Raw genomic sequence first — 21984 nt, 5'->3', positions numbered from 1 at the left:
AACTTCTCTCTTCAGCTGCTGGCACAGGAAATCTCACATTTACGAGACCAAGAGCCAACCTCCACTTGTGTACTTCTCTAAAATGCAGATATTGTTACCCTTTCCCACTCAGATGCCAGAGTGATATCAGAAATGTAAATATTTAGTCAGAAACCATGCATTTCTGCTATGGAACTTTCCAAAAGGCTTGTATGTCAAGTTCCTCAAGCTGCTTGCAATGTGGCAGGGGCATCTTTGGCAGCACCACGTCCTGACGGTGATGAGAGTGGCTCAGTAGTCTCATCTTCTTGGATCTCGTGGATGGCTTGGAGACACAGTTAATAAGCTGTGCAAGACAAATGCAAGTCAAATAAGGCAAATTAGTCCTTTACATGTTTTCACATCTTTTTGTCTTGTAGTCTAAAGATAGTTTCTACTTCTGAGCTTTTTTAAAAGGCCTTCTAAATTTGATTTACTTGGTTTCTGTTATGTAGAATGCAACTATCAAATACATACTGTTTACATTTTGCCCATGGTTAAAAGGCAAGTAATTGTGTAGAAGGGAAGAAGTTTGAGCTAAAAACATGTGATTTGAAAAGGAGAGTATTTTTAGCAATAAGGTCTGTGAGCGTTCTAGTTATGATCCTTTTCTAGGAAATCAGTGGCCAAACACGTCAGTTATTTCAGTGAGACAGAATCAGGTTGTTTCTGTAGACGGGCAATAAATTATAATGGCACTTTGGATGAGATTTTGACACATGCAGCAGCACCTTATTTCAAGGAAAGTTCCAATGAGCTGACAGAGAACACATCAGAACTGCTTGCTACTCTGTTCAGTTAAAGGTGGCTGAATTTAGCTCTTTATTTTTTTAACCATACAACTTGGGTTTTCTTAGGCAGATTCATTCACAGCCAGCATTTTTATTACTTCCCCTTTAAAATGTAAATTTTTGAATTGCACTATATAGAGTTAAAAGTGTCAAGCTTATTTCTTTTTTGTTCTATAAACTGTAATTTTCACACTGTATTTTGCCCTCTCTGCATTATGGTTTATTTATTTCCAATATCCTTTTAACTTTCATCTTTATTTTTATTTTATTTTATTTTATTTTTAAAAAAAGCCTTTGTTAGTGAAAGGGGAAAAATGGCTCCTGTCTTCTATAAGACTATTTTTTTCAGTACTGCTACTTTTCCTGTTTGTCTGAGAGCAGATGTAATAAGTGACTGATGTATCAAAGCATCTTCCCTATAATGATGTGCATCTGAGACAACATTTTAAGTTGCTATTGATCTGCAAATAACTATTCCTGAGCAAACTAGATTTCATCAGTATCTTTCTAAAAATAAACCAGGCTTTAAATAGAGTCCAACAAGTGAAGTAATATCAGAATCGATTATCTAGCTGAGTTTTTTCCACAGCAGCGTGAAACTTTGAAGTATCATCTTTGTTTGCTAAGACACTTATTTTATTTTAGTAAAATAAAATACCTACTTTATGTTAATATATATATATATATATATATATATATATATATATATATTCCCCAGCTTAAGTGGTGCACTACACTGTAGTTAAACCTTGATTTTTAAATTATTATCTTGTGGATTATAAAATAATCACAAAGGCAAGACAAAGTATAAATTCAATTGTGAGCATATAAATAGTCAAAACATGTAGGTATGTACATAATTGTAAATACAATGTAAAGGAAACTAGAATAGTTTATCTAAGCATATTCTAAAGTATTATTTATGGATCTCTGACACAGTTTTCCAGATTTAAAAAAGTCACATGCATTTTGAAGTAATCACTATAACAAAAACAACCTTCAAGAACAGTCCTTTTTTTATTATTTCCCAGGTGTAGGCTTTAAAATATGTATTTGTTTAATTTCGCTTGATGTAAATATAAACAGTAGTTGTGGGGGGATAGAAAACATGATTTCAGTTGCATCATCCTGAGGTCACTATATTAATAGAGTTCCCAACTAGTCCATTTTGGTTTCATTTGCTGTTGGAGATTTGGAGATCTGCTATCCCAAAAGAGGACTTCACTTCATGAAATCTGAATGAGCCAGATCTTCGATCCAGCAGCCTTGTCAGTATATTTGTTAGTTGTAGCCAGCAGGAAAATAGTTATATTCCCAATTTAAGTTAATGTGTAAGTGGAATAATGTCCTGTCAACGTCAGTGGAAAAGGTAAGAGAATTATGTTCTTACCCTTCTGCCACTGGACTTTTTAGGAGACCTATCACTGAGGAGCTGTGTATGCACAGAAGGAGATCTGGATCAGCTCCTGCACTTTGGATCCATTACTTTATTTTATTCATGCTCACCATTATATATGTTGCAGATGCTTGCTGTTAAACAGTAGGTATATTCAGGGAACGTGTTGGCCTTTGGAGGTTGCACAAGCAACCCTGCCTACAGCTCAGCTTTTGGGGGACTTCTCGTGGTGTATAGGTAAACAGCTTTGTGGCTGCTTATTTTATTCCTGTCTGATAACAGACCACAATTACTTATTGCAGGTGGCTGCCCAGCAGGTGGGAAGTTAAGGAACTGGATGCATGTGCGTTAGGGTAATGTTTTTCCTGGTTTGGTGAGGTACCCTGTGTGAGTGTGTGCGTGTGCTGCATGGCAGTTAATACAGCACTGATTGCTTCCAGGAACCTCAACAGTAAAATGTTTCCTGCTCTTTGGCACTGATGGAAAATGGAATTCTTTCTTTTCATTTTGGTGTTTTTGCATTTGTTACAGATGAAGCTCTGAGCCTGCATTATTCCAATACAACTTATCATTTTGTTTTCAGCAGAGAAAAAAAAAAATCTCAGCACTAAAAATAAATATTTTCTATTTTAAAATACATTTAAGATTAAATATTCATGCAATAAATATTTAACATATATTTATTTGTATAAATAAATCATATGAAACAGATTAAGACAAGATAAGATTTTTGTGTCTGTGAAAGTTTTCAAAACACTTTTCTCCCTCTTTTTCTTGATGCTGTTATATTTAACCAGTAGATTTTTTTCTTGTGAAAAGATTTTTTTTTAATAAGAAGCCATATTTCCCTGAAAATAAGTGACTGTTGTGACAAAGCTGGCATTCCTGCAAATGACCGTCAATATATAAATTTTGCTTATGTGATCTTTGCTTACGTGATCCAAAATAACCCAGCTTTTCTTTCTCTGTCACAGTGCATATATACTTGTGTAAAGTACTTCAATATGGCATGACAGTAAAGGGTTTTTAGGAGTTCTGACAATGTCAAAAGGCAAAGAAGAATGCAAAAAAAATGTCCTTAGCATATAATTTAATTAAGGAATTCCCCAAATAAATATACATGAAACAAGGCTAAAATCTATCACATTAGACAAGGAGAAGACATCAAAATATACATCAGCGCGGAGCTTGCAAACTCCTGAAAGTAGATAGCCTCTTTCTTTTGATTTGGAAGGAACTTAATACATTTTCATCACGACCAAAAGCAGAGGGCAAACAATAGCATGAAGGGAGACAAGCAGGTGATATGGCAGCTCTTGCAGCATGTACATCACCTAGTGGACATGCTTTGCATACTAAAGGGTGGATCTATCCTGCTGCTGCACGTTTTCTGTTCCTCTTATCAAACGCTTGTCCTGATGCACAGGGTAAAGGCAGGATTTAGCCTGTACCCTGGCCAAACCATGAAGGATTTTCCAAAGAAAGTATCCATTAACATTGATGCTCATTGTGCAGCTGCCTCCTTCCCACTGCAGCCCTCTGGAGCGTGCAACCTGCAAAAGGTGCGCAACCAGCAGGAGATGAAAACAAAGCGTGGTCCATGCTAACATGTAAAATATACTTGTAAATTCAAGGGAAAGGCACGGGTAAGGGGAAGGCTTATAAATTAAAGCTGTCAGAGATCCAGCTTATCATTGTATCTGACTATTTAATTTTATATGAACGTTTATTGTGCCACTCAGTCAAAATGAGTGCTTGTTGAATGAGGGCTGCAGCAGCCACAATCCAGCCGCTGTATGTACGCTAAGGCCCAATCCAGCCCCAAACAAAACAAAGAGGGAGCTTCTCGTGTGCTTCCCGGAAGACGAAAATGAGTCTTTCAGGAATGGAAGTCGCTTTAATAGAAAGACATCGTTGGCAAAATAGGCGTGGACTTCAAGTCTGCACAGTTTGAGTGGAAAAGTGAGCAGATTCTGGATGGGGACGTGTGACAATGTTTGACACTTGGAGTTGCAAGGCAGTGACAATTAGGAGGGACATACTTGTCTCTATTTTTAAACAGCGGTGAGGTGAGTTGATATAGAAATTCTGTTCCAAGAATTTCAGTGCAGATGACTGCCCATAATATAATTATTCACAGCAAAGAGCAAGCCATGTTTCAGCTCTGAACATTTGATCCGTCTATGTACAATCAAAATACAGTCAGATTTGGACAGCCTAGCAGGATATTTCTGACTTCCATGTGCAACTATACTTTTACCAGCCTTTCTCTCACACAATGTCACACAGCGATACACAGTGTAAATCCTTCATATGTCAAATCAGACATGGCAGCTACAGTCTGCAGAAAAAATCTGCAGGGTGTAAAGTTACCAAGTATTTGTGAGGTCTACTGTGAGGCTGCATTTTTTTTTCTTCCTGAAACATGAATTCATCTTTCAAAGAACATGTTTATTTTTCCTTTTTCACTAAAACATATCTACTTTCTCCAGGAAATAAATAGAGAGAAGAAAAAGGTATGGGTAAGAGAAGTTTGCAATAAGCCAGGCTTCAGTCATCAGCTTTGGAATATAATGACAATATTTGACAGTTACGATCTTTCAGGATTTAGGAATCGTGTCAATTTATTCTCCCAGCATGTCTGGGGGAAGTATAGTTACCATGAGGGAGTCTGTATTTACTGCTCTCTGCTACACTTTGCTATCTGAGCAGGCTTTGTCCTTACTTGGCACAATGGGAAATGCTGTGCCATACCAGTCAGGGCTGGTGTTTTAAAAGGTGATTTCTGTATTATTCTCATTATGGAAAGAGAAAACAAAAGTATGTAAACTTTAGTCAATTTATAAGTGGATGTTTTATAGCTGATAACTCAAACTTGAGTTTCCAGAGTTTCTAATTGACGTTCCTTCCCTATTTTTGGAAGATAATACCTAGAAAGTCAATTGATCTTTCAGACTAAAGGTACAAGCCAGAGGTAAGTGCTTTTTTTTTTTTTCCCTTTACTTTTCTTTATGCTAAGAATCAGGACTCAGTATTCAGTCCCTGACACTTCAACAAAACATTTTCCGTGACCATTGGCAAATCTTTTATTAATTTTTCAGCTTACATATTCAACAATGGGGATGAAGTTATCATACCACAGAGATCTGCAGGCTCAACTAAAGTTTCTAGATCTGCAGCACACAAAGGCAGTCTTGGAAAAGGTGATGTTTTTAGATTATTTTAACATATTTGAAAACACTTTTTAAAGATTGTCCAATTATTTTGGCCTTGAAATAGACCTCTGTAAGACAGTTAGCTTCTAAATCAGAAATCAATGCCAGGCTTGTGTCTTCTCACCATTTTTGTAAATTGAAATCACTGTAGAACAAAACATGTCCCGATTTATGCTCCGCTGAGCTGAATTTACTTCAAGGTAAACTTGACCCCTTATTATGCTATGCCAATCTGTTCATTAGAGTTCTGTGTAGACAGATATCTGTAGAAAGAAAAGGTAGATTTATCCAGATCATAAAACTTATTTTAAACATATTTTCCGAGTCAACCAAATTTTAAAAGCCCGTCACAGAGGTGGATAAATGATGCTCACAAATGTCCTTTCCAGGAACATGTATGTGGCCTGTCGTAAATGCATGCAAAGTTACTTTGCATTCAATAGGTCTATTTAAGTGCTTAAAATTAGGTATTTGCAAATTTGCAAGATCAGACCTATAGCATATGTGAGTGTGTGTGTGCACGTGTACATACAGCAATAAACAAAGGAGGCTGATGAGAAGTTTATTATACGCTAATGCTTTTACCTAACATTTGCCATTAAAAAAAAAGAAAAAGAAAAAGAAAAAAGAAAAAAAAAAAGCTAAATGCCCAGGCAGTTCTGACAGATCCAATCAATTATCTGCACCCTGAAAAAAACACACACATTTTTCCTCTCTATATGAAGTTGATGTGCTTTTCCACGGAGATGCCTTCTTTATATAGTGTCAACATGACAGCAAAAGTACCAGTTCACCATAGGTTGCATCACTGACAATAATATTCTCTGAGAGACATGGAAGGGAATAACTGATGAATCGGAAAATATATGGATGCCTGCTGAAATGATTATGTAATGAAACACAAAGTCAAATGGTAGCACGCTTCTATTAATTGTAGATGATAGTAATTAATTTCCACTGCAGTTGTGATCACATTTCTGCGTTTAGAAGAGTCCAGAATCCCCTTCCAGGAAAGTGTGAAATTGCATCTGGGTTCTGCAAGCCATGAAAGACTATAAATTTCTTTTAAAAAGAGAGAGAGAGGGAGAGAGAGAGAGAGAGGAAGGCCTTCCTCAATACTGTACTTTATAAAGAACGAAAAACAAAGGGAAAAAGAAAATGATAATTGTTTTCTCTAAGGCTATTATCTAATGCGAAAGCAAACAGTCTGACTGGAAATCAGCTAACAGAAGGGGATTAGAGAGTAGATCTGAGAGTGGCTTGATTTCTAGCGCTGCTGTCTCTTCACACAGTGATGAGACACAGGCAGAGCAGCCAGGAGCTCTCCAGATGGCTAGAGAAAGTGTTTGTCTTGGGTTACTGCAGGGCAGTCTGGACTCTTAAAGCCGGGGAGGCATCATTAGGGAGCAAGTTAGATGTCCATCCGGTAAAAGCGAGCGAGAGAAAGAAAGAGCAGGCAGGCTGCCCGAGAGGGACCGCGCTCGCCTATTGTTAACATATACTTGACCCCCACTAACCTCCTCACGACACAGATGTCTCCTACCTCTATCACCTCCCACTGCTTTAAGCCCTCCCCCCCTGCACCTGGGTAGCGGGGCCGGGCCGGCTGCCGGCAGTATGCTGCCTGCCTCGCGAGGTGCCTGTTAGCGGGGGAGCCGGGCGCGGAGCATCCTCGGCTCGGCACGGCACGGCTCGGCTCGGCTCGGCACGGCACCGGTTCGGCACCGCCCGGGGCAGAGCTATGCGTCGGCTGCCCGGGGCCAGGCAGAGCCCCCGCCACTGACAGCGGCCGCTCCCTGCGCTCCACATCACGGCTGGCTGCGGAGGAGGAGGAGGAGGAAGAGGAGGAGGAGAAGGACCCGGGCGTTCGCTATCGCGGCTTGGAGACTTGATTTTTTGGTTCTCGTGCTTTCCCTTGGAACCAGTAGGCTCTCTCTCGAGCTGATCCTCCTTTAAAAAAAAAAAAAAAAAAAAAAAAAACTAGAGAGAGAAAGCGAGAGGGAGAGAGAGAGAGGAGGGGGGAAGAGCAGCTGGAGTTTCTCCTCAGCTCGTTTTGACTTTTGTGGACGTGGATCATCTGGACTGGGCAGGGAAGCCGCGCCGCGCTGCTCTCCCCTTTCCCACCCCCTCGCCCCTCCAGCAGCCGGGGCTGCCGGCTCTCCCCCGAGCAGGACGGGAACTTTTATTTGCAGCTCGCAGCCCGTGGCGAATGGTGGGAATCTCCGGTCCTCTGCAGTGTGAGTACGGGGCGCGGGGCCGGGGTTGGGGGGGAAGACACCCGAACCCCACTTTTCCTCCCCTTTCTCCTTGCCCCTAGGGCTGCTCGGGGCTGTGACTAACCCGGGCGGGCCGGGGCTGCCGCCGGGCTGGGCACGGCTAGCTCTGCATGCAGCTTCCCACCCGCTGTCCCCCCGCTCTCCACCTCGCACCCTGGATCTCTCAAAAGCCCAGGAAGCGAAGCACCCTCTCCTGCAAGAAAACAGCCCTCCGAAGCACGCAGCGTAGGGTTTCTGTCTCGATTTAGGACTCGTCTTTTTTCCTTTATTATTTTTTTTCCTGCCTCCCCTCTCGCCAGATCACCGAACTAGCCAATGTGAACTGGAGTGCCTGAAATATTTCTGGTGGGGTTTTGCTGTTGTTCCATTCTAATCACGGGATTATGTAGCACTGGCAACATCACTTCAGGCTATTTTGCAAGAAATATTTCGAGCTATGCACGCCGCCTTTAATTGCACAGCGATTTTTGCAAGTTACCTCGCTTCCCCAAACAACAGGGCAGCATTAGGGACTGCATTTCCAAAACTGCAATACAATGTGAATGTGGCATCTCCTCTGTCTGAGCTGGAGGGTCTGATTATGTACCTTCGTAAAACACCATCGATAAGGGGGGCTGAAGGATGAAAACCATCCTCCGGGCCACGCAGACGAGCCTGGGACTTTGGGGCGACTTGGAACCCTTTTGTTAATGCCAAAGTTAGGAGGCTAGGCGCACCGGGGCTAGCGGAGGGAAGGGACTTGCGACCTTAGCCGGGGCACCCGAGTGTGACTTGTACGCAAGCAGAAGCGGTCGGGTTGTCACTGCCCTTTGCTCCTGCAGAGAGTTAGAGAGAAACTGAAAGTAGGCAGCGGGACGAGGGGGAGATGGAGCCGGGGCTGCCGCAGCCGGGAGCTCGGCGCCGCCTTTATCCACTCCAGCAGCCGGCGGTGCCCGGGGCCGCGGCAGGCGCTGCCCGCCCGGGTGGCGGCGTCTCTTGGAGCCTGCTGCTGGCGGGGAGCTGGCAGGGGCTGCCCCTTCTGCTCGGGCTGCGATCCGCAGAGCCTCAGAAAGCAAAACCCGTCCTAACAAGAGCCGCTCAACTTTGCCGCTGCCGCCCGCGGCAGGGCTGGAAGCGCCTCGGTGCGCCCCGGCTGTGCGGCACGCCTTGTCCCCGAGGTGGCCTCCGCAGAGCAAAGAGGACGGCAGGTCGCCCTCGGTGGCAGGCATGGCACGGGGCGAAGGTGGCTGCGCACCCCTAAAGCCGCAGACAGCGCCGTGCCGGCCGCCCCAGCACAGCCAGCGTTGTCCGTCCAGCCCCCGACTGCCCAAAGGGACCGACCCTTCGGAGGCTCGGGAGGGCACAGCCGAGGGCTTGCTCCGGCAAATGTTCCTGGGCTTAATGTAACTCTGACCCCTTTAACTTTTAACATCGCTTCCCCTAATTAATCTGTTCAGGCCCCAGACTTAAATGGCTGTCCACAGCTGCTGCAAATTGATTTATCCCCTGATGGTGGTCTGAGTTGCTGACCAAAGCAGGATTTTATTATTATTATTTTTTTCCCTTCCCCATTTTTGGTCTACTAATCTGTTTTGACTTATTTTCTACTTAGAGTAATACTCGCATGCTTTTTGAAGGACTCAGAAAATATTTTCTTTTGACATATAGCTAGAAACATAATTATTGTATTTGTAAACACAGTATGGTGGGGCTAAGGGTGAATATAATTTATTTAATTATACCCTTGTAGCCTTACATTTCCTCTGTTTCTGCATCCTGACAGATGCGATGGGAAGTTTAAATAAGCAACTTTGTTAAGTGTGGTTTGAGGCAAGACATGAAAGGCGTTGTTAGATTTGAATTCTATTGTCCAGGTTTTCTGCTCTGCTTTTCTGATAACAGTTTCAGTGAATCTGGGCAACTGAGCAGATTGAAACTGGTTTCTAATGGTTGTTAAAGCTGATGCTTGACCTTTCCATGGGAAGTCTGAAAACCTCATTCAGTTTATTCTGGGCTGATTTCCTTAGGAAATCCAATATGATCAGGGAATTTCCTTCAGCTCAGCTAAATGCTAAGAAAGTTGGTCTACCTTGTTTACACGGTCTGGTTTTAGCAGTAGGTGTTTCTGGGGCTCCCCTTCAATCGACAAAGTAGTAGGAAAGGGATCTGAATATGGCTTATTCATAACCGTGCAGTCCATGAAAACACAAAGTTGGCAAAGGCTTCATTAGTCGTGAGATACACCACAGACTCGCTGTCAAGGTTTTCAGTTAGGAGGCTGTGGTGTATTTGATAACTGACAACTTTTTGCAGGTCAGCTACATCATATCTGAACTCATAGTGTAATTGCTGCTAGTTTCAATTTCTGCGTCACTTTTCCTTTCTGTCATGGAAATCTCAAATCACGCACCAGTGTGAAGAAAAACCCCGAGCCCCACAAAAAACCCACCCTACCCGTAAGCCTGTAGATGCTCCGATGAGCTGAAGCCAGGCCAGGCATAGGAGAGATAGTGGCAAGACGTCGGCCCTGCGTCGCAGGACGGTGGGAGCGGGCTGGAGGAGACAAGAACCATTCTGTTTGTAATGGAATGCAGACAGCAGTGTTAGGTCACTGCTTCCTGGCAACTGCTGCACGAGTTGTTTTTCTTCAAAGGCTTTGAGCTTTTAAATAGTTTCCAAAATCTTTTCAAGTAAAACATTGCCTTCTACCATTTCTGACCACCTTAACGTTAACTCGTTTCTTGCCTAAATAATGGACCAGTAAAACATCACACGGCATCTCATCTGTATATGCTTAACACTATGTATGCCTGCGCGCACATGGAGTTTTATTCTAGAGGTATTGTTTATAGAATAAAGGGGAGAAAAATAGCTCCACCTGGAGTGCTGGCCAGTGGCTAGTCAGTTCAGGACATTCTTCCCTGTCAAATCCTGTTTCTCACTTCTCTGAAACAAACTTCAGACGACAGGCATTGAATGCGAAGCTCACTTCATTGATGTACCGTGCAGCCTGCAAACCTCTCCTTGCCAGACACTTTGGATGAAATAGGCATCTGCAGTATTTGCAGAGAAAGGGCTTACAATTGTCATTTTCATCTTTCAAATCCACTTGCCACAGTCCATTACTGTTAAATCTTTAGCTAATTGAATAAGGATATTAGTATGTTGCTATTGCAGGAGCTTCAGATTTGTTAGATTGGGGGCGAGATCATGTTCTTTGTTCTGCAGAAACTTAAGTTGTCATGCAGAGATCAAGAAGCCTTATCAGCTGAAGTTGGTGTTGTGAAGAGGTTATTTCTCATGGTTTGTCTGAAGAACTGCAAAAAAAAAAAAAAAAAAATCAGAATAAATTTAAAAACTTTGAGCCATGTACTTAGTAGCAGCCTGATGATTTTCATATAACCTTTAATAGCAACCTAGAATATTTATAAAAGTTTATACTGATGCTGAATTTAGCGTAAGGACTGAGAGCATAAATCCTCAAAACATAGGCTTCCAGATTTCATTTCTTTCACCTTCTTTCACGTGAAAGATCTAAAAGAGTTAAATGTTGAACTTTTAATGGAAAGGGTCTTGCTTTTCCACATAAATGTTACTTCTTCATAGAGCTGCTTTAAAATTGCAGTTTTGTTCTTGTTTACTGTAAACTTGATTAGCTTAATAAATGGTAGCATAAATACATCAGGAAGTGGTATATTCTGCGGTTTCATGGGTAAAGAAAAATGATCAGCAGATGTAAAAATCAAAGTCAAAATATCCTGCCTTTTCAAAAGACTTTTTATTTTTTTCTTCAAAATATTTTCATCTGAAAGACATTGACTTCCAACTTCCTTTTTTTTTTTTTTTTTTTTTTTTTTTTTTTTCCTCCTGCCATTGATATGAAAGTTTCCAAATAACGTTTAGAGAACAGTGGACATTTTATTAAAGTAAACATTAGTTCAGTATAATGGAGGTAATTGTAAGTGATAAGAGCAGAGCAGGTTATCTGTGTGTTGTTTAAACAGAAGGAGCTATTTTGCACCATTTCCAGTAGCCATCTGTAGAGGAGAAGGGCTTGCACCTGTCTGTCCACACTAATTATAGATTAGGTCCAAAGAAATGAAATTCGAGTAGGCTTTCTCTTAATGAAATCCATAGTGATTTTATTGTAAATGTGTTTTGTGTACAGACGGTGATGGTTGGGCTGTGAGTAAAATAAATTGCTGTATGGCTGTCATGTACTTGTAAAGCAGGATACTGCTGCATTAACAAAGGTGCTGAATAAAAATGCAGCACTCCATTTATGTCCTAGGCTTCAATTGTGGCTTTATCTAGGTTTAGCCAAGAAGGTTCACTTTAAGCCCAGTGTTTTAGGGGTATGTTTCAGGGTAGACTTCTCAGTTACCGTCATTTTCATGTCAATGTACTGGCACATAGGTGGTCCTTTGGCTGAAATATATGGGGTAGAAATGGTTTCATGTTAAATATGTACACACGTGCACGCAGAGTGTGTCAGAAATACTTTCCTCTTGTTTAATATCATATTGCTAAAACAAAGTGGAAAGAGTGAGAAATGCATTCTGCAGTAAAAGGTCACATGAATTTCTACCACATCTGTTTATAGTAATTATGAACATAATTAACATAAGAATTACAAGTGAAGTAATGACAAGCTGAGCTATGAGATATTATGCCATAATGGTCATATGTTGGAATTCTCACATTATAGCACACTAGAATTCACATATTCAATGCAAGAAAGAAAATGTTAGATTTTTATCTATTTTAATGCTTCAAAACTTATCTGCCTGGGGCAGATGGACTTTACGCTTTATGGGAAGGTAACCCACTATTAAGAGAGAGTCAGTTGAAATTAAGATTTCTAGCCTGCAGCTTGGACTTTGAGACAGCTGTGCTTATGGAATGCCACTTCTGTTACACATTTGTAGTCTGATTGTATTTATTTTATTACCACACATTGCTTTATTTTTAAAAGTGAGTGTTTTTACAGCAAACTGTTTACATTAGAAAGGATCCTGAATTAGTTTTTCTTCAGAGAATTGTGACTCCAGTAGTAAAATTGCCTGGTGGGATGGCCAACATAGATATAAGACACATATTGTGGCTCAGGAAGATGAGAATTTGATGCATCCTAAATTAGTTCATGGCATATATATGTGTATATATATATATCTTGAGGAAAAAAAAAATCCTTAACGTCTTTAAAATAAAAAGAGCAATCTCTCATTTGTACACAATATTTTGAAAGAATACATGCATAGAGAAAGCTCTGTGGTACTTTGCAGGTTGGATTAATCTAAGTCACTTTTCTTTGGAAATGCTTCGGACATACCATTAAGTGTAAGGGCTAAGGTTTCACGTAAGCTGACTAACTTTTGTAATATGACCTGTCTGATTACCTCTAAATATGGTTGTCACACAACTGACAACTGGAGGAAGTTGAGCAAAAACTGTCCATTCTTACGGGTAAAAATACTGGCTGAGGAATGCTTGTAGTAAATTTTACATATAAAAATCATTTTACCTTTAACGGAAAATCCAATTCCTGGCTTTATGATATGAAAATTTACTAAATTGCTGTCTTTCTAAGGCTAAGTTTATAGAGTGGTTTATGAAGAATAAAAAAATTACCTTGTGCTATGTCTCAGTGATACCAAGAGGTTTTCGCATTATTGGATTAGTGGAGGATTTGTGACAGACCCCTTTTTATCTGACATTCATTGCAGTGACATGATTTTCACACACACACCCTTCCCCCACCTAGGTTCTGGTTTTCACTTTGTATTATGCGTCAAATTCCCTTTATTTCTTTTCTTGTGGAAAAACTGCTATCTTGGCCGAGTGATTTTGGAAGGAGTTCTGCACTGAACAATGCTTGTTTCACTCCAGTGTGCTGTCATTGTCCTCATAGCAGCCTTCATGTTGCTTTTCCACAGACGTGTAAGGGATATGCATTCCCTTAACTAATAAATGTCGATTCTTAGGGGGGAACATTTACAACTTTAAAATCTGAAAGTGAAGAGTTAGTTTAGCAGCTAACACTGTTTTTGTACAGTGGCTCTGCTGGTTGGCTATGCCCTTGTTTGGCAGGCCAGGCTGTTTCTCCCTTCTCATTATCTCATGATAACACAGAGTTATGATGAATCCAGTAAATATAAATCACACACTTATGTTTTCTCAATATCTCAGCTGCTGGCTGAAGGACCTGCTCTGGTTTATCATTCATCCTTGGGTGGGTGACAGTGACCTGCAGCCAGGTGGGGCTGCTGTTGGGGCTCTACTGCCAGGCCAAGGGGGTTGTGGTGGCTGCTTGGCCAAAATGGGGCTGGGCAGCACTCCTGGCTGGATGCGCCTATCTTCGACCACCCAGGACGTAGGCTGAAGGACATCAAGGGGGCCTTGTTTTGGTGGGGATCAAGGTGCCTTCAGGTGGGGAGCCCCTGTGCTGCACGTCCCAGGGTCTCTGGCAGGGCCCTTGTCCCAGAGAGTTTTAGGAGCAGAGGTGGGCCGGTGGCTGCCCAAAGCAAGGGAGAAAAAAGTAGAGGCTGCATCCAGAGCACCGCTACCCTCTCACCTCCCCTCAGGCCAGGGGCCGCTGAGCCATGCCCCCTGGGGCTGGTGCGTGGCTCCTGCTCCCTGACACCCACCATGCCTCCACCTGGCTTTCCTCAGAGGGAGGATGCTGACAGGAGCTTGCTGTCACACCCATGTGTGTAATCACGGTGTAAATATCTGGGTTGCTTTATTGAGGACTCCTCAACTTTCAAAACATGGCAGGCATAGAAAATGTGGCTTTTTTTTCTTCTTTTTTTCCTTTGGACTTTGACGGTGCATGATTTTTCAGTTCTCGCCAACCATTAAAACAACTTGCATGCTAAGCGTGAGCGTGAATATTGTTTTAGCAAATGGCTTTATCAGCAATTATTTCTTAAAGCAACATCAAGCAATTAGCTTTAAAATATATTCAGAAGTTTGAAATATTTATATTGCTGTTGCACTTTGTCAAGTGTTTGTGCAGATAAATATATAGATATGATCCGGTAACTAAAAGCCTAATTAAAATTTGTTTAAAGCCAGGGGGGCACGTATTCTTGTTGACAGCAGCAGATCGATAGGGTAAGACAATAGAGCCCCATTATTTTACTTCCATTGACTGAACATATTGACATTTCAGGTTTGTGATTGCCTCAGTGAGCATGATGAAACACTGAAATTCACAAACCAACTGTCTGGAGTGGCACATATATTACTGTATGTCATCTCTGCCTTCAGGATACCTTATCACTGAAGCAGAATGGTAATGGATGGAAGCAGAGCACTTCAGAGGGGTTAGGGCTCTATCAGTTAAGAAGCTGACACATAGCAGGTTTCAGGAGTATCTTTAATTACACCTAGAACTATGTGCATAGGAAGATGGTCCTTGTAACCTGCTGCTGCACTTCAGAGTTTAGAGACACAGAAGCAGACAAGATAACAAGGTACTTATGTTTCATATTTTATATACGTGACTTTATACCTTAAACTTTTTCAAGAAGAGCCCAAGGACTACTGATTGTGCTATTTGTGTGCTCACCACGTTTGTCAATGAATGGCAGCAGCTCAACCCAGCCTTGATGCTCAAGTTCCAAAGCACCTGCTAGACCTTCTTCTGTTCTGAAGATGCACAAGCAAACAAAGAACAACTTTAAAATACCTACATTCACTTTGGATTTCTCCATCCTCAGCATGCTGTATGTGGTCAGGGGATTCAATGCAATGAGGATATTGAGGAACTGTAAATATGCATTTTTACCTCAATATAAGCATTGTAAAAAGCAAAGTATTAATGCAATATGTGCATGTGTATACATAATGGTATACGTTAACCTATATGATATAAACACAAATATAAAGAAGGCCCAGTGGTTGCACAACATAGAACATCCTTTATTATTTTGAAGTCTTTCAGATGTTCTTTAAAATCTATCAGACTGTAGAATGAAACCCATCAAATGAAACCCATCAGGGTTAGGCAGAGGTAGAGACTGAAATTAATTTAAGGCAGACAAAGAGCTAATATGAAAGAGCCACTGGTGATTTAACTCATTTTTAAGAGTAAATGTAATGAAAATATAAAATGTATTCTGAGTGTGCCATCTACTCAACAATTGTTGCCATCAAGTGGACTGCTGATGCCCTTTAAGATGGTAAAAAGAAAACTGGTCCTTTATACCATTTTCATGAAAATGTTAGGTTTCTGTTTGATCAGCAGGTGCTGTTGAGATGAAAGCCATGTGTAAATTTTCAGAAGGCCAAAAGTGTCAATTCAGAAAAGGAAAGTGATAAGAGAAAATGCAATCAGTTTTCCTGTTTTCAATTTGTGCAGGATTTGAAGAGCTGTTTTGTTAAACTGCTACATCTGCTCCAATATGAATATTGAACTACTTCCACTAAAAATAACACCCTATAATTTGGAAGCCATTGCAATCTTTTGTTAATGCAAGTGGGTTATTTAAAAAAAAAAAAAAAAAAAAAAATCTATTCTGAAAAATCTCCTGCCTAATGTGCGTTTTTGTTTATCGGCACTTTTATCTTCAGCAGATAAAATGGCATTATGCAATTAGGACCATATCTATTTGGACTATAAAAATGGCACCGGATAGCTGAATGTCAGGATATTGGTAAAAGGATTTAACTCGTACATTTAAAATAATTTTATTAATAATCTACAATTGTATCTTAACATGACGAGTGACTGCTTCCCCAGTGTAAAAATACAGTGTCACCTACTCTTGAGTACATTGTGGAAAGTAAGGGATGTTCAGAGCATTACAGAGCATTCTTTGGCCTATTTCATTCTTGTTATATGTATAAATCTAACTTTAGTCTTATCAAGAACATTTTGACTTCTATTTTTTTTGAGTAACTTTTTCCACAGTAAAATAAAATGATTAAGTTAGACTTGAATGCACATTTACAAAAATATTTGCTGCTGTTGAGCTGCTAATCCAAGTGAGTTTTATTAACCTGGAAAGCCTTGCATTGATAAAACAATTTTTTCTATCACAGGCATCTTCAGACAAAATAATATCATTATTTTTTAAAACAAGCAAACAAACAGAAAACATCATCACCCTGATCTAATGAAAAGGGGGGCAGTCTGTTAATTTTATAGATAAAGATTTTAATGAAGAAGTGATAATTCACTGTTACATCTATAGAGCCCTATGCACATAACATGAATAAATGTGCAGAATGAACCAAGAGCTTTTTTATTTCTTTCTTTATTTTATATTTAATGCAACATAGAGAATTACCTGTTTTTAATATTAAAATGGGCTTTAGTGTTGAATCCTAATCTAGAAGTCAGGAACTCAGCTCTTTGGCAGGTGTCTGTGTGGGAAAGGGCCTTGCTGATGCTTCTGTTTGGTTTTACAATTGGATTTGTAAGCTATTGACCTTGGAGGATTTTCCTCAAAGCAGTCTACAGATCAAAAACAATTAAAACTCAATAAACTTTACATTTAAATATAGAATGGATTTTGTGTGAGATCAGTGCTTGTGGAAGGTTGTCTAGAAGCCTGTGGCATGTCTACTTGATAGTTTGTATTCCCAAACATAACTATGTTCACACACATGTGCATAAATTTATGCTGAATGACAGAGGGATGATTATTTATACATATTTTCTCCAAAACTCTATGCACTCCTGAAACATAACGAAAAGCCTCCCTCCTCAGAAGAGTGTTTACATCCTATGACAGTCACTAGATTCAAGTCTTCTAAACATGAAAGTTGTTTCCTTTCCTCCAAACCTCCTTTTCCCCAACAAAGCTAACCCTGTTAAACCTCACCTTCTGTGGGACGTATACATAGTTATAGACATATGTACGAGAAGTAAATATTACAAAAAACATGGCCGATCAGGGCAAAATGTCTGTAGCCTTAAATAGCTTGTGATATCTGCCAACAGCAGAACCCACGCTAAGCAGGCCCTGCAGGACCCGACCCGAGGATGTGAGACCCTTGAGGAGCCCCGTGTTAGTGCTAAGTGCCTGCACGGAGCTTTCTGCTAGCAAATATTACCAAACAAATGCTCTGTCAGCGTGTGTTAGTGGGGATGCTGTCTGCCTGATGAGTTGTTAAACTAAGGTGCTTCTTGCTTTGGTCATAGGGTTTTGTGGTTCTTTTCACAGGGATTGAGGTGGAGTCTAGCAGAGATTTTAGCTTGATATAGCATCTGTATCTAAATTTTCTTATATAATTTTTCTCAGCACGTTCATGAAAGTGCTCTGTTCTCATTCTTTGCCAAAAATTCTGCATGCAGTTTTGCTGTTTCTTTGAATAGTTGCCATATTTAACTCCAGTGGTTGTGAATGGAAATGTGACTATAGAAAGAAATCCTTTCATACTAGCTTTCATTTTCTGTAACGTGTTTTGGGATGCCTGGAAAGGAAGGGCATCCTAGATATTCAAAATATTTATGAATACACACAGAGAATTTAAAAGAAGTTTGGCAAATTAGTTTTGTTTATCTATAGTTGTTGGGCATGTGTGAGATATGGTGACTTATTCAAGTGATATTTTTTTTACTCTGTGTTCTTGATTGAATTTCGTCATGATTAAAAAAAAACCACAACTGTGTCGTACAGAACTGTACAGTAATAGTATTCATGAACAGTCCCATATTGCAGCATGCCAACGTGTGATCTTCATGTGGTATTTCAAGATTTCTTTAAGCTGGCATTTGAATAATTGCCACCTCTCCGTTAGTCAAGACAGGTAGACTGTGGTGCTTATATAAAGTAACATCCAAAGTTCATAGATAATAGGTTCTCTCAGAAATTAGGTTGTTGTCTGGAAAGACATAAGACTCCACCTAGTGGAGTGGAATTAATCTGCAAACAGTGGCAGGCAATGACAAATAATAAAATATATATCATTTATGAAAAGACATGTTGAGCTAGTGAGTAAAAAACAAGAATTTTGACAGGCATCTGGGAGGTGGCTGCGTGACCACTACAAATTGCACAAGACTACTTACTTTTGTAGCTCTAGGAGGCTCATGTGTGTCTGCCTTGTTGGATGTTAATATTAAATTTGCATAAATAGTAGTCATTACCACTAGTCATTTTCTCTTGTGATTCATTTTATTTGGGAACCTACGGGCTTCATTTTTGCATTTCTGATCTGAACACACAGGTGCTCCTTTGGGTTTGTGGCTTTGGTGTCATTTTAAATAGTTTGGGCAAAAAAAGAAAAAATCCAGTCCCCAAAACTCACCCACATTTTTCCATTATTGTTTATTTTCCGGAATGCATTTTCTGCTTTTTGTTTCTTGTGCTTTCATAATGTCAGTATCAGGATATGCTGGTGTCTTGTGCTGTCGTGACAAATCAGATGACACGTTGAGTAAATGTGTGTGTGGCATTTGATAGACCTAAGGTTTAACAATCTCTGTTACGAAGCATGAGATTAGCTAGGGTTTTGTACCTGCGCTTTGCTTCCCCATTGTTTTGGTCCCATTGTGTTATTAGGGTGGAATACAGTTAATTTTAAAGCTGGGAGGCAAGTGAACATCCAAACCTGAGCAGCAAAGATACTATCCTCAAATCCTCTTTGAAAATTTATCCCAACATTTAATCACACCTGTTAGACTAGTTCAAGAAGAGTAGTGTGATAGACCAGCTCAGGCTTGGACAACAAGAGAGTGTGAGGGCTATTGCCAGAAAAGGAGATGATTAGGATGCAACAAAGGAGACTGAATGATACTACTGCAAAGGATATTTGGGAAGAGTGCTCCAAAGGAGTGCTTTCAGTGACATCCAGGTGGGGTTTGCTGCCAGGGCCATTAAAGCGTAGTGGTGCCAGAGAAAGCTGCCAACAAGTTTAGGGATAATGGTACCTGCGGGTGTGCTATCAGTGGATTGTAGTGCCAGGATGATTTTTTTAAATTTTATTTTAATGGTGACATTGCTGAAAGTATTTAAGGGTAACGTTATAGAAAGGGTTTTAGTGAGTGAAGTCACTGAGTTCTAGGAACCATTAAGCAAAAGCTGTTGCATGGCTGTGCTATTTATTATTTTTAAAGCTTGTTGGCAAACCACTTAATGCTGGAAAAGCATGCTGCAACCTGTATTAAAGCATACTGAAGATGAGCAAGGAAAACATCGTACTCAAGTGAATAGATAGCTTGGTTTCTGAATGTTACATGCATTTCTTGTGTGCCATGACAAATTAATGTAACTCCATGGGTTAGCAGGGCTTGTGAGCCTTGAATTGAAAGTACTGGCATTCAGTTCTTCAATGGTATTTGTACGCCCATTTCTTCCTGAAGATGGTGTGCCTTTTGTCTGAACACAAGCCTGTGGATCTGGACCTTCAGGCTTTCTGTGTTCACATCTCATCTCTGTGATCTTAACAATACTCTGCTGGACTGATTTTAGGGACTAGATCCAGATACTGCCCTAATGACATTAGCTTATGTAAGGATAAGTGGGCTAGCTCAAGTCAGAATGTAAAGTGAGTCATTCTCTTTGCATTATAAATGATGGGCTTCCCTGATGAAGAATTCCATTTAAATGAGAGAATAACCCCTTTCCTTCTGTAATAATATCCTCTGAGGTTCCTGTTGGGTCCATGGGGCAGGTTTTCTCAGTTTAGGTATCCAAGAGCTGTAAAGCTGTGTTTAAGGCTGTTATCTGCTCCAGAAGTTTCCAGAGAAGTGTACAGTTGCAGTAAATAACAGTTACAGTAGTTTTAGTTTAAGAGTGAGTTAATGTATAACTTCCCTTACAGGTTTGAGATGTATTGGCCCCATCCTCTTCTCATGAAATTCTTGGGGAGTTTTTTTTTAAGTCCCGACCTAAATTTCCCCTTCTCCTATAGAGCTATTATTGGCCACTATTGTTTTTATTATCTCGTAGCTTCTCTGGGAAGAGAAGGATGGGCAGGACCTCAGTGACATTGCCAGAGCAAGTCATCAGTGGCCGTGCCTGCTCCCCAGGAGGTCACAGGAAGCAGGTGGCTGTGTTAATTGTCCTTGCTCCAAACTCTTGTCCTTCCTGGAGGCAATTTGGAAGTGGTCAGGAAGTGTCAGGCCTACTGTGTCCCCCCAGGTTCGCTACCGCATGCCTTCATAATAATTTGAGGTATGTGCCAGGCAAGGAAAACTGAATAGGAATCCCTGCTGTCCTTCCTCAGTTGTGTGGCTATCTGGCTGGAAAGCCTGAGAACTGTGACTGCAGAGTGAAATCCAGCAAAACAAAGAATCCTTTTTTTTTTTTTTTTTTTTTTTAAGGATATTTCCTTAACACGTAGTGTCCTCTTTCAGGTTGCTGACATAGAAGTCCTACACAGAAAAACTACAAAAACTCACTGGGGGTATGAAATATTTCTAGAAACATTCACCTGCTTTTATCTGGTGAGTGGAGGATAGGGAATGTAAATGCTTTTTCTGCTTAGGCCACTTGGGTTTCAGTGCTTTTTGTTGCAAGTGCACCATCAGTATTCTTGGTCCCAAAATGGCTTCAGAGCAGTGCTTTGGAAAATCAGTCAGGGTCCTGCTACTTCAGATGAGCTGCTTCTTTAATACTTACTTGATTTTAGCAGTGAAGACACACAACATAGCTGAGTGTCTCACTGCAAGTATTGCACCTGATGCTGTAAGCCAGGTTTGAGCTACCAGTAATATTTCTGTACACGTCTTCTGGAACGTATCCACTCATGTTGGAAGTGACATGAGTTGAGTAATAAATATCATACTAGTTATTTTTCTACCATATACATTTGGGAGGAAAACAGAGATTCTGCTCAGGTGTACTCTTGGTTTTACTGAGACAACTTGCCTAAATAAGGTGGGCTGCAGGATTATGTGGCTGGTGAATCATACTGGTTTCTGAATCACTCTTACAAAATATCAGCCTGAAATATGAACAAATAATGAGCACATTGTGCTTGAACTTGTACCTTATTTAAAGAATAACATTTTAAAGCAGAATATTTTGTAAAGCATTCATTAAAAATGACTTTGCAATTTAGTTCTATCAAATCCATTGTACCAGGAAAAATACCCCCCTCAGATGGGAAAAGGTATCAGTGTTCCTGTAAAATACCTGATTTTTATCCAGATATTCTCTAAGGGTTTAGGCTCCCTTTTCTTCTGTGCAAGGAGATCAGCTGACAACAGCAGCAACTAAATCTTGTTTGCAACTGGGCATTTACAGTAGACCCTAAGATCTGTGACTGTCAGCCATGAACACAGATGCCTTCAAAGTTCTGTTTTTCTTCCATGTGGAAGTCGTTGGCATGGAACAGATGCCTTCATTTTG

The 21984-nt window shown here is 40.5% G+C and overlaps 1 protein-coding gene and 1 long non-coding RNA gene across 3 annotated transcripts in view; one reads left to right on the top strand and one right to left on the bottom strand.

Moving 5' to 3' along the window:
* Positions 1–3278: 3278 nt before the first annotated feature.
* On the bottom strand, positions 3279–7107 carry LOC118161617. Its single transcript, XR_004748101.1, has 2 exons — positions 7005–7107; positions 3279–3758 (listed from the first exon to the last, which is right to left on the bottom strand). It is a non-coding gene; the product is annotated as an uncharacterized LOC118161617 (long non-coding RNA).
* The window catches only part of RUNX1T1 (RUNX1 partner transcriptional co-repressor 1), a 112962-nt gene continuing 98053 nt past the window's right edge, over positions 7076–21984 (top strand). Inside the window, exon 1 of one of the 2 annotated variants that reach the window (XM_035317164.1) lies at positions 7076–7657. Coding sequence is in view for 1 of the 2 variants with exons in the window: in XM_035317165.1 (XP_035173056.1) it covers positions 7630–7657 (28 nt within the window). In the remaining variant the exon portion in view is untranslated. The remainder of the gene's footprint in view (positions 7658–21984) is intronic. The other variant, XM_035317165.1, reaches the window with a different exon arrangement.

The sequence above is a fragment of the Oxyura jamaicensis genome, chromosome 2 (genome assembly GCF_011077185.1).
Source record: "Oxyura jamaicensis isolate SHBP4307 breed ruddy duck chromosome 2, BPBGC_Ojam_1.0, whole genome shotgun sequence".
NCBI lineage: Eukaryota > Metazoa > Chordata > Aves > Anseriformes > Anatidae > Oxyura > Oxyura jamaicensis.
The sequence above is the reverse complement of the archived record's forward strand: the minus strand, read 5'-3'. Positions and strand labels throughout refer to the sequence as shown.